At 38.6% G+C, this 13,263-nt stretch overlaps 1 protein-coding gene across 1 annotated transcript in view; it reads right to left on the bottom strand.

Moving 5' to 3' along the window:
- The window catches only part of LOC140229596 (complement factor H-like), a 166,203-nt gene extending 154,621 nt beyond the window's left edge, over nt 1–11,582 (bottom strand). Inside the window, 3 exon segments of the mRNA XM_072309841.1 lie at nt 8,127–8,348; nt 9,111–9,332; nt 11,363–11,582. Of these exon segments, the coding sequence (XP_072165942.1) occupies nt 8,127–8,348; nt 9,111–9,332; nt 11,363–11,582 (664 nt within the window).
- Nucleotides 11,583–13,263: the final 1,681 nt, after the last annotated feature.

Here is a 13,263-nt window from a genome sequence, read left to right as displayed (position 1 = left end):
ACAGAGAAAAAAAAAATAAATATTATGAAATATTGTAACAAAAAAAGCACCTAGTAATGACTGATTGGTAGATTAAAGTACTTATTTAGGATTATTATTCTTTGTCAATTTTTTATTGTCAAACGTTATTACATTAACAACTGATCACACAGTGCAAATAAGAGGCGTGTGAGTGAAATATCAAAAAGTGATGTCACCCAGGCATAGGCATCCCTTCACTTTAACAGTTTAACAGCGCGATATTCGATGCAACGCTGGAAACTGAATGATGATGAGGAGTCGATCATTTTACAATGATGCTACAAGTACTGAAATCTGCAAGTAGTGCCACAACATGTGCGTATGATCTCGTCATATGTACATGTGATAATACGTCGGATACATCAACTAGCCAACCAAGAAAAAGAGCAAGTAAATAAAAAAATAGAATGAAAGCAAACATTAGATGGCATTCCTATGGATTAATAAGAGATTACTAGATGGTTATTCGTCCTCTGCAACGATTTTAGTTTATTCACGCTCTTGACGCCTTCAAAGGATGAAATTCTTCTTCATTTTTGAAATATTTTCATGTTTCAGGTAAACATACCTTCAATGCCGTCAGAAGGCAACAAGGGAAGAAAACATAAAACAAGGTATACTAAGTTACTCTATGATAATTATGTTATCTGGTGCTCCAACGCATTGCCTGACTTTGCAAAAACTACAAGAGCACCTACTATGGCAATTGTTATTCACAAAGAATGACAGCTTTCAATTGCACTTTATTCTTTGCGTTATATCTTGTGCTTGCCTGTCTTGGAAGACATCACATAAGCTATGAATAGGACAAACATGGTGCATCCTAACTCACAGCGGTGATCTGTGATAAAGTTCCCGAGACGCTTCCGACGGTCAACAGACGTCAAGACTGTTCTTACTATTAAAAAGTGCGCAAACTGTACACGAGAACTTCAGTAAGTAAATTAAAGGGCATCCAGGCCATTGGAAATCAGCTTTGTGTGTGTGTGTGTGTGTGTGTGTGTGTGTATGTATGTGTATGTGTGTGTGCGTTTGTGTGTTCATGTATTTGAATGACAATAATTACGCTCTGTAGATACTTCTTACAAAAATTAATGTGTAGTTCAAAGTTTGGTTCTCTACTTGTGAGGTTATTCTAGATGACGTTCTAAGATTATTGCTTGATAATTTGTTTTTTGTTTTTAGACCAATCTTGGCGCTATTAAAGAGCAATGAATTCTCAAACGCGGTATGTTTTAGAATTTATCCTAGTTTTGTGAGCACATCAGACGCACTGGTGATGAAAATATGTTAATATGATTTTATAGTTGTGGTTGAGACCTAACTTCAGGTTTCTATATAGTTTTTGTTAAATAATAAGAAAACTCGTATAAAATGTGAAAGAGCATGTAATTCCCACGGAATTCAACGTTTATTTGATGAAAATAGGTTTTGGAATGGCTGAGAAATAAAAAACAGAGTAATCCTAATGAAATGTGGACGCACCTTCTACCATACGATTGTTTTGTTTTACCGTGGAAAGTAAAAAACAAAGTAAAACAATCGATCTCGTACACATACGCAAAAAAAAAAAAAAATCTTGAGTTTTTGCTGTTTTACTTTGTTTCTGGATGACTCAGTCATTAAAAAAAAACAACTTTGAATTCCTCTAAGAATGGTATGCTTTTCATAAGAAGTTTCTTGGTATCTCACAAAAAAAAAAATAACTTTCCAATCTTCATCTCCACCAATACTATACAATCCTTTAAGGGAATTTTATATGGGTTATACCTTCGGTTGTAAGTGGGAGGAGACTGAAGAAAATTCGTCTGCCCGAGATCGACTCTTACCAAAAGACGATTCCTTGGATAACCTTTTCTCTCGGGATATTGGAAACATTTCCTCGTGCTATATATTGTTTTATTTTAAGGCCAGAAATCAAAATTAACCCACTTCTTTCGATTTTCTTTCAGTTCTTGTAGACATGACTGATGTTATTGTGAAGGATCCAATAGGTGACCGTTTACAGTGGACTCATACCAGACCATAAGACATGAGTATAGTATACTCATCAGCGATTCGCGTAAAGAATACGAAGTGCTGTCCTCTTGCAGATAATGAAATTGCAGTTAAGACAATAATGAGCTATAGTTGGAACTTCAGCCTTCCCAATTACTTCTTTTATTTTTTTCTACCTTTTTCACCTTTTCCCTTTCTCTTTCTCTCTTTTCTTCACTTCCTTCACTGGACACATGTGTGTGTGTGTGTGTGTGTGTGTGTCTCTCTCTTCTTGTAAAATTTGAGTCATGCACTAAATTTTGCAAGTGAATTTGTGGAATTTTATTTGATATGAAGAAATTGTTATGGTGTATATTTGTTCATTTTTTAATCGTAACCCAAATTGCCAGAATGTACAAGTTAATGACATTACAATTCTGTATATTCTATTTTGTGCATGACAACAGAATTAAATCTGAATCTAAAAGGCGCCGACATCTGCCTTACCACATGTCGGCCACTGTTCAGACCATTCACCGTTGTCACAATACGACCACCCACTGGACTGACTTAAGTGAATTTGGTAACCTGGATTACATATGATCACGACGTCGTCCCTTATAAAAAAGTACCATGGTTTTATCATAGTACTTTTACAATGGTAATACCATAGTATTACCATAGGATGGTAAATTGACAGATGAAGGCAGTACATTTACCATGGATTTACCATGGTAAAAATGCCATGGTAATACCATAGTATTACCATGGCTTTACCATAGTATTTTTTACAATGGTAATACCATAGTATTACCATAGGATGGTAAATTGACAGATGAAGGCAGTACATTTACCATGGATTTACCATGGTAAAAATACCATGGTAATACCATAGTATTACCATGGTTGTACCACGGTAGTACCATTCATTACCATGGTACTTCCATGCCATGAGTACCATTCTTTCATGGTAGCACTTCCACGGTAGTACCACGGTAGTACCACGGTACTACCACGGTACATCCATGGTAGTACCACGGTAGTACCACGGTACATCCACGGTACTACCGCGGTACTTTCACGGTACTACCACGGTAGTACCACGGTACATCCACGGTACTACCACGGTACTTCCACGGTAGTACCACGGTACATCCCACGGTACTACCACGGTAGTACCACGGTACATCCAGACGATAGTACCACGGTTCTTCAATGGTGGTACCACGGTCCTTCCATGCTAGTACCACAGTACTTCAAGTATCACATAGTATCACATCATCCACAGAACTACACTAGTATATAACTGTACTAGCACAAAATAATACTTAAAGTTCAACCCACTCACCTCATATCTTATCATATACCGGTATGCTTTGCATGGCTAATTGTGGTAGCTTGAATGAAATGCTCATTATAAGCAATAATCTATGCCATTGCACGTCTGCATGACCTTGTGGAGATGAAGTACAGGTAATATGATTTAGTGGGTTTGGTGTTGTTGTATTTCGATGTACTATGAGATACCTAGCAAGTATTAAATGAGTGTGTGATGTCAGATGAAACGTAACCAAAAGTATTGATCACTGACTTCAATAAATTCACACACACACACACACCATTCACATGAATGTTTTCTCAGTGCAGCTCAAAGTAAAAAAAAAAACAAACAACTAAAATCCAAGGACTCCACATGCCCATTCACCCCACACTTTTGATCACGGGATTCACAGGTAGATTTCTAGGCTTTACACTAAATGTTACACCACGCAAACGAAGGCTTTGGTACTGGTCGGTATACTGTTCAAGATATTTGGCTTAAACCATTTTTATTTATGAGGCATCAGCCATCAAAAATAAATCCAGAGAAAACACAGCGTGTCTACAGAGTTCTTAAATTGTGGTTGACAAGTAAGCTGTGGCTCTGTTTATATAGCGGAAGGCCGCCGCTTAACCTTAAAACTGGTTGACAAGTATACAGCTGTGGCACTGTTTATATAGCGGAAGGCCGCCGCTTAAAACTGTAACATTAACGTACATATGTTCTAATCACAATGGCCGACAAAACTGAGACTAAAACAGTATAGACTAACGTTAGATAGCCTATCCTATACCAGTATACAGACTGTAGGCCCTACACTAGAGTGTCTACAGTACGCGCGTTAACCAGCAGGGACTGTTACTTTTTCTAGTAGGTAACCTACAGCTTAACTACAGGCACTGTTTATATAGCGGGAGGCCGCCGCTGTTTACAAACATGGATTGTAGTACATGGTTGTACCAAGTATAAATCTAAGACCTAATAATAAAAGCTACCTGCTAGGATAGTCCAGCACTAGCGCGGTAGTCGATATGTCGGTAGCAGTCCCGTCGACAGTTAGATCTGACAGTAACACAGCCACAGGCGCTAGAAATCATCCGTAGAATCTTGGAAGAAAACTCTTGCCGCTGACGATGAAACTAGGAGGGTGGTATTCACTGTTCACTGATGTTCACTGCCGTGCTGGGCGCCCGCGTCGTCGAAAGAAACAGCTTGAAACCAAGAAGGGACCCTGCTGACGTGCACGAGTACTGCAATGATGGCAGGTTCAGACGTCAGTGTAGGGACCAATGCGAGGTTAGCTCCCTACGCCACGGAGATAGCCTAGCCTGATGTGATACTGCATACTACTGTCAATGTCCAATCAGGGGGGCGTTTCATCAACGAGTTCGTCGGAGGTTTTCACCGACGAATTTGCTATCAGCCAATCAGACGCAAGGATTTACACTGACAACTGTTAAAAGCTAATGAAATCCTTGGTCTGATTGGCTGATAGCAAATTTGTCGGTGAAATCTCCGACGAACTCGTTGGTGAAACGCCCCCCAGAAGTCTACGCAGTGCGTAGGCTAGGGCGATGTACGACTGATAAAAAACCTTGGTAGATTCTAGCAGTAATCTAGCGTCACAGGAGTGCCTGCTATTCCGGGGTTGGAATTATCCAAAAATAATGCTCAGTCCAAAATATGAATCCACCATCAGAATCAGTATATAGGCAACTGTGCAGAACACAACTGAGGTCTACGTAGACCGATCGAGTAGGTGACCTACAGTGAAGTAGCTAATCTCAAAGTCAATAAAAACTCATCACTGACAGTATCGTGTGCCCGAGTCACAAGCACGTGCCAGATCTAAGCAGAATAGAGACACACTGGTGATCACTCTATGAAAGTTGCAGGACTGACTAAATTTTGGGGCCTAGCGCGCGCCTGCAAACTTACCCTGCAAGCGCAGCTCTCAATGGCCACAAAGGCAAAACTATTTTGATTGGCTAAAGAATACTGAATATATTACGTAACTTAAAATGATTGGCTGTCATAAAGATAATTATTCATTATTACTCATTTGCATAAAAACCAGACATCACATGACATTGCAGACAGGAAGTGACCTGGGCATCCAGGGTACGTCTAGCCTGCAATGCCTGTACAATGCATACACACAAATAAGCAACTATCTACAGTAGATGTTGAAAAGCTATATACACTTGTAACTGTGTATGTGTGTGTTAGAAAAAACCTACAGCAGTGTACATATGCACACTGCATATCACACTGTATATTACAACTACAACAAAAAAATATACACTGTATGCATATCCTCTTCATGCATTATCAAAATAGATACTAGTAGACAAATGTTGAGCTACTACAACCTTAAATCATGCATTCATCAACCTCATGCAGGTCCACTCATTAGGATTCTTTGAGGAAAACTGGCATTTCGAACTTAATAATTCTTTTCTTAATGTAAAGTGCACAAAGGAGATTGGCGAATGAGGTGGATGAAAGCACTGTACGATAAGATATGATGGTTTCACCAACATCACACCATGAGCCGTTTCAAAATCAACACAGACAGCAACAGTCCTTAGGAATCTGCAAAATAATCCACAAACCAAAAAAAAAGTAATTTTCTGTTTTTAATAAAGACTTACTTTAACGTTGTAATACAACTGCAGAAAAACAAGATTTGATATTTTGAATGATTTCATGACAAATAGAACACAGTGAATACTTTGGTGGCACTTGGCAGTTGGCACATAATACTGGTGTTTCATTTAGCACACAAAGTTACAATACTCATGGTAATTCCCGTAATCCTGGCCTTAAAATTACACACACACATACATATTAAGAAAAGTGCATTTCAATTATGCAACTGTATCTAAGCAACAAATAACAAGACTCTAGTGGGTCTTGTACTCATACATTTCACTCAAAGGGGAAAACTTGATTTCACGCATCCAAAGCCCAGTTGATAAAGTACAGTAAACCTTGCCTAAGTCAAATCGAAAGGGACTTGAAGAAATCCTTCGAGTTGCGCGCATATCTTCAACTATATATTTGAAGTAAAACAGGGCCTGACACAATCACTTGCACACTTTCCCGGGGCTAGTAAAATCTTATGTCGGGCAAGTGAACAAATTAAAATGAAGAAATTCACTTACCCATAGGCAAGTAAAATGTTATAAAAAAAATGAGGAAAAATGTGGAAATCTTTAGGCTGTTTAATGCCTAATTCATATTTTTTGCAAACTACAGAATCACTTGTAACAATATTCCAATGCTATGAAAGGCCAAGCTTAAGTAATTAGATTATTAAAGAGGAAATTATCATTTTCAATGTTTTTGACTTTCTTGGGGCAAGTCAACTTTGCAAGATTATGGTAGCAGTACCATATGCCAGTCAAACAAGTACCATAAGGTACCATGAAAGTACCATAGAGAACTGTGAAAGTACCACAAAGTGCAATGAAAATGTCCAAGAGTACCATGGAGTACTATGGAAGTATCACAGAGAACCATGAAAGTACTATGGAGAACCATGAAAGTATCACGTGTGAGGATGGCACTCTGTTCAGTATTGTAATTTCATTGTAATACCGTAACATCTATGGTACATTCATGGTAGTACTATGGTACATTACGGTACTTCTATATTTTCAAATAGTACTTTCCTATTCCGTACGGTACTTCTGTGGTAGTACTATGGTAGTACTATGGTACAAATGAATTTACCATGGTTACTATGGTAATACCATGGTAATACCATAGTAATACCATGGTACTTAATGGTACTTTTTTACAAGGGGTATGTGATCCCGTGTATCTACTCCTTAACCTGTTCAGTGGAGCCAGGTTGAAAAGTAATGTAGAATCCTGATGGTGTGGTCGGTGGGGTGCACTAACGAATCTCTGCATTAGATTGAAAAAAAAAAAGAAACAAATGCCGTTATGAAATCATCGTCTTTTCTGTCTGTTCCGTCCCTGCTTTTGTTCTTGTCCTAGTCACAGTCTTTTTTTTTCTATTTCGCCTGACATCAGGATATCAAAATTTTGTACATGGAGTCGTTGACCGATATTGAGATGGCCTCACCTTCTAGAGTAATTCTAGAATAATACAAGCTTTAAATGTTTTCTTGTGAATTCCTCTTTTCCAGTTATGACTTAAGATTGTATTGCTTACTTGTTTATTTATTCAAACTAGAGATGATATCATTATGATTATTGTATTCATGTTTTGTAAAAAATTACGTGGTTAGGTCCCTTTTGATATTATGTACTCATGTAAGCGTTATGTATATTACTTTGTATTACTTTATATGGAAATGAAAATATTTTGAATTTGAATTTTGAATTTGAAATTTATTTGATTTTATTTCAGATGCATTTAGTTCACTTTAATTTCAACTTACAACAATGCAATTCAATTCATTTCAAAGATGTTTTCCACCCAACAAATGGCTGTATACATACGAATACATTTCATAATTCATCGTTGGCGATAAAAATATACATTTCAAAGAGAAAAAAGAAATCTAACGTCAAAGTCTTTGGTGGAGAAACTATGTCTTATAAGTGGGTTGGATTATAATGTTTCTTAGAAAATTGATAGCAATCACTGATGAATAAACGTATGAACAGCACAGGGAATCAAAAGTACCTTGTAAGTGATATAAAACAAAGCAGTATGAAATAACACTTCAAAGTCTTTACATGCATCAAAAATTAGCAACAGAAAGTCAAACCAAAGACGCTTGATAAAAAAATTGCCAAAGGGGTATTGTATCGAAGATGCATGTTTTACCGCATGTTGGCCATGGAACCGTCCAGCTGCCATCTTGACAAGACGTTGAAACCGTGGACTGATTGGGTTGAATGCGATAACCGTCGGTACACACGATGCTGACGTTGAGGGCGTCTCCATGTCTGTACCCTTCAGTCGAAGGGGTCCGGAATACGTTGGCACCAATGGGGGACACATGGTAGCTTCCTGATGGGTTAGCAGGTGGCAGGCATTTCAGAACCTCTGCAAATATAAAATGTGAGCATGACTGAGAAGGTTGAGAATAAAAAGAAAAATCTGTAAATTTGAAACAAAAATCGACGTAAGAAAGTGACATTATTATAGTCTCAAACTAATATTCTACTATCGTATTAATGTTGCAATGCATTTGTTTTGTTTTTTTCTCGTTAATGCATTATTTTTAGTGATCCCTCTAATACGAGATCTCGTCTTCTTAACTACTCGAGATTTCGTGATATGACTATATATATGAGATAACCAAAATGGTAAAGAAAAGAATTTTTTCTCTTCTTATACCTACCAACTTCTCTAGTTCGCCTTTGGGCCAAGTCAATTTCTCCGCTTTAGGAAGTGAATAGTGAGCCTATACTACTTTCTGTCTAGTTTTGCTTGTTAGGTGATCGGTGTACTTTGTTATTGTTGTTGCATCTTTTTTTTTTCTTTTTCCGAGCCCAGCATTTACGCTAGACAGAAAGCTGCCTAGGCCTTCATTGTTATTCAGTGTTATACTTACACCATATACACCATTCAGAAATTCTAACTTCTACAAAGTATGTAGGCCTGTAACAACATTCCTTCTGCAGTTTAACATTTAATTTCTTCTTGTTGTTTTTTGTCAGTTGTTCATACTCGCAGGATGACAAACATCCCCCCAAAAGGATAGTACCTTCTACGTATGCTAGTATTACTTCATGGACTTTGACACTATTTTGTACGGAGGGTAAGTATAAATACCCCCATAAAGTGGCGCAAGTTACTTCTTACCACACGTCGGCCACGGTGCAGACCAATTCCCGTTTTGGCAAGTTGTTCTGCGAAGTTGCTGACTACGGTAACCCACATTACACGTGACTCGAACCCTGAGACTACTTCCGTCAGTGTATCCTCCTTTATCCGGGGCAGTTGAAATTTGGTCAGACCGCCTTCTCACCGTCACGGTGTACCATCCTACCGTCGTACTCTGTGGCATGCACTTTGGAATGGGACCTGAAAAGAAAATGGAAATACAAAACGTATTATGCAGGATAGAGATTGCTGAGATTTCGTCAGCATCAAAGTCATTATAATCGTTGCTTATAACATATGATAAAGTAGTCTCTGCACGCCTCTCATACAGAATATTTGTCTGGCTACGAAACTTCAACAAAATTTTGTTTGATTCTCATGCAGTACGAGTCAGTAGACCGGAACTCAAATTACCTGGGGATGCAGCTAAGAGGAATGAAATGTCACAGTCTCAATGAATGTTTTTCAATTCCCCACAACTCTTACGGCTAGTTTTAGTAAATAAAGCTATACTCCCTGCTGGTAAAAATACAGTGTCCTACAGTGTAAAAACACTGCTAAATCTCTTTGCACTTAATTTTGTGCGTTTTAACATTGAGAACATATTGTGAATCATCAATTCACAGTGTAAAACAGAACATATTAAACTTTGTGAATTCCCCGTGAAGGAAAAACCACACCACAGTATGAAATCATCTTCACGCAGTTGAAATTCGAACCTTTTCACATTGTCGATTATGTGAACACATTGTGGAGCATGTGTTCTTTCCCGCAGGACTGTTATCTCACTTCAGCAGCCACAGAAGGATCGTAAGATTTGATTTTGAAATTGAGTGTCTATCAAGTGCTTTTTCACGCTCTGTGCTATGAAAACGACCCTATAAAAAGAATACCTATCGGTTGTTTTGGGTTGGTGCTGTTATTCCTTCTTTTTGAAACTTAAAACATGGCACTTGCGTCCAATCACGGCGTTGTACTTAAAAAACCCCCAAAACAGATCTTGGGACAAATTTTACCTAATTATTCGGTATTCATGATAACATCTTAGTACATCTTATTATCATCATTCATTTATTTATTTACTTATTTGCCATTTTAACACAAAGTACAAACATAACATCACATTACATGACACAAAGATTGCGATGCATATACTGCTTGTTGCCAGGGGAGGAAAACGGAAACTTAATCACCGAGGCTCGAGGCCTTCCTCCCGGACCAGTGCATGCACCCAGAATCATCTATCAAGGTAAAACTGTTATAAGCAATAGCAAACAATGCATTATTACACAAAAGAACTGTGCACTTTAAATGCCATAAATACAGAGGTAAATAAATCTATAAGTATGATTGATACCCCCACCTAAACCTGAGGGTATTAGCCCATAAGCAAAACTGGAATTTGATGTTTCTTTAAAAAAAAACAGTTAACATGAAAATACATTGTCATGTTTGATTAAGATGTGTTCTGCACATTCAAAATTGATCCATTTGCCAAAGCTTTATTTAGATGCCCAAAGACTAACGGAGTGAGCAAAATACACGGATAATTGGTATTTTTTTCCTTTTAAGAATACAGTTACCGTGGTTACACATATTTTGACAATGACAAAAGATGAAGTTTGCGCATATTCATAGCAAAGCAGTCACATGTATCAACTTTCAAAGCATATGCTGAAAAACTGCGGAAGTTGCTCAATCCACATTTATCTGCATGTTTTTGATGTTAAGAAATATGATGACCATGGCAACGCATTGTTTAACACTGAAGAGTGGAAAAGTTCACACATCTACACATTGTAAATTGTTCTGGTCATACATACCAAACCTCGAGCCAAATGTATAAAGCTGAGCTAACTCAATCCACAATAACTGTACTTCGTTAGGCTCTACATAAAAAAAAAATATATATATATATATATATATATATATATATATATATACTGTTATCCTGACACATGTTGTTCAGCGTTGATGTTACCGCATTATGAATAATGCCGGAGAGAGTAGGAGAAAAAATAGAGGGAAATAGAAGATAAAAAGTATATAAGATATTGATAATATCAATATCTTGTATACTTTTTTCTTCTCTGTATATTATCATTATTATGATATAATGATGTTATAATCTCAAAATATTTGTGTTTCAGCATGTGCAGGGAAAGGAATCTCTTTCCCATCTTCCTGACGATATCTTCCCTCCCTACTCGCCTGGGAGAAAGTAAACTTACGACATGTTGGCCACTGTACGGACCAAGCCTCATTCACACACGTGGCATATCGTTCACTCTCAGGGCGGAAACCGGTATCACACTCCACTCGGACAGCAATCTCGCTTCCATTGGTGTAGCCCACTGCTGACGTATTACGGAAATCCTCATTCTTCGGGAAAGCTACTTGGTAATAGCCATTTGTCGTAAATTTCGGCATGCAGCCACCTGTAGAGATCATGTTTCATTGAACCAGCATTTTAACATGGTCGTATTGATATCATTACAAAAATATTGAAAAAACATGACTTACGTAAAACGTGCGTATATATATATATATATATATATATATATATATTATAAAGAAACAAACTATAAAAAATACACTTCCACTTTGTTTTTTCTTCGTGGAGTCAATGCATGATATACTATAAATCCATATACATATATACCACTCGACAAAAAAGTAAGTTCCCCCTAGCAATTTTGGATAATTGTATTATATCTCAAGAAGTATTTTACCGATTATCATAATTCAAACGGAAATGGATAAGGAATTTTATTACTCACAACATGAGTGGCAAATCATTGCCACCAGATATTATTGTTGGTGTGAAAAAAAAAATGCATTTTATGTCAAAATGCATGGAAACAAAAGTTGCACTTTATTGATTTGCAATGACTTTTACACAAATAATCAAACAATCACTCATGATTCTGAACATTTAAGCATGGTTTATTGCATATTTCTCTATCGCTTTCTTTTCATGAGCATACATTGAAGTAGTTGATAATTGATATGTCCACCATCCGCTTCAATGACCAGTCGACATCTCTTCCTCATACTGTTAACTAAAGTTTGCACTTGACGCTGCTCAATGTTGGCCCATGCTCTCTGCAAGATGCGCTGAAATTCTTGCAGTGAAGTGTCATCTTTCACCTTTTTGTTCGCTTTCCTCTTAATGATATCCCAAAGATTATCTACTGGATTACAGTCAGGGGATCTTGCAGGCCACTCCATACGTTCGATCTACAACTTGAGCGCATGATGCAAAATGGCCATAGGCACATTAATGTGATCAACCCAAATTGGAATTACAAATCACATGGCTTCTACAATGTACCATTTTTTATATTGAAAAGGCCTATTGTCTAAAAATTCTGCATAACATCTGTTTAATAGGGGTCTAGGAACACTGCCCCCTGGAAAACCACCCTCCGGATAACTACCACCCGGATAATTACCCCCCGGACAATTCCCCCCCCCCCCCCCTAGGGCAACTACCTCCCCCCACCCCCCCGGACAACTACCCTCCAAGGGCAATTACCCTCCAGGGTAATTACCCCCTAGGACAACTACCCCCCGGACAACTACCCTCCTAGGGCAATCACCCCCAGGGCAATTCCCCCTTAGGAAAACTACCCCCTTCATAACTACCCCTCGGATAACTACCCCTGGATAACTACCCCCTCGGATAACTACCCCCTGGACAACTACCCCCCGGAAAACTACTCCCTGGGTAACTACCCCCCGGAGAACTACCCCTGGGTAACTACCCCCCGGAGAACTACCCCCTGGGTAACTACCCCCAGGATAACTACCCCGCGGATAACTACCCCCCGGATAACTACCCCCCCCCCCCATAACTACCCCCCGGATAATTACCCCCCCCCCCCACCCCGGATAATTACCCCCACCCCCCCCCCCCCGGATAACTACCCCCGGATAATTACCCTCCGGATAACTACCCCCCCCCTCCCATAACTAGACGCCAGATAACTTCCACCCGATAACTACCCCCTCCGATAACTTCCCATTGATGATTACCCCGGATAAGTAGGCCTACAACTTCCCCTCCCCTATAAATATCAAGAGGAAAATTACCCCCAGGACAGTGCACCACGTCAATTACCCCCTGAGT

Source organism: Diadema setosum, chromosome 6 (genome assembly GCF_964275005.1).
Source record: "Diadema setosum chromosome 6, eeDiaSeto1, whole genome shotgun sequence".
Lineage (NCBI taxonomy): Eukaryota > Metazoa > Echinodermata > Echinoidea > Diadematoida > Diadematidae > Diadema > Diadema setosum.
Note: the sequence above shows the minus strand (reverse complement) of the source record. Positions and strands in the feature narration are given on the sequence as shown.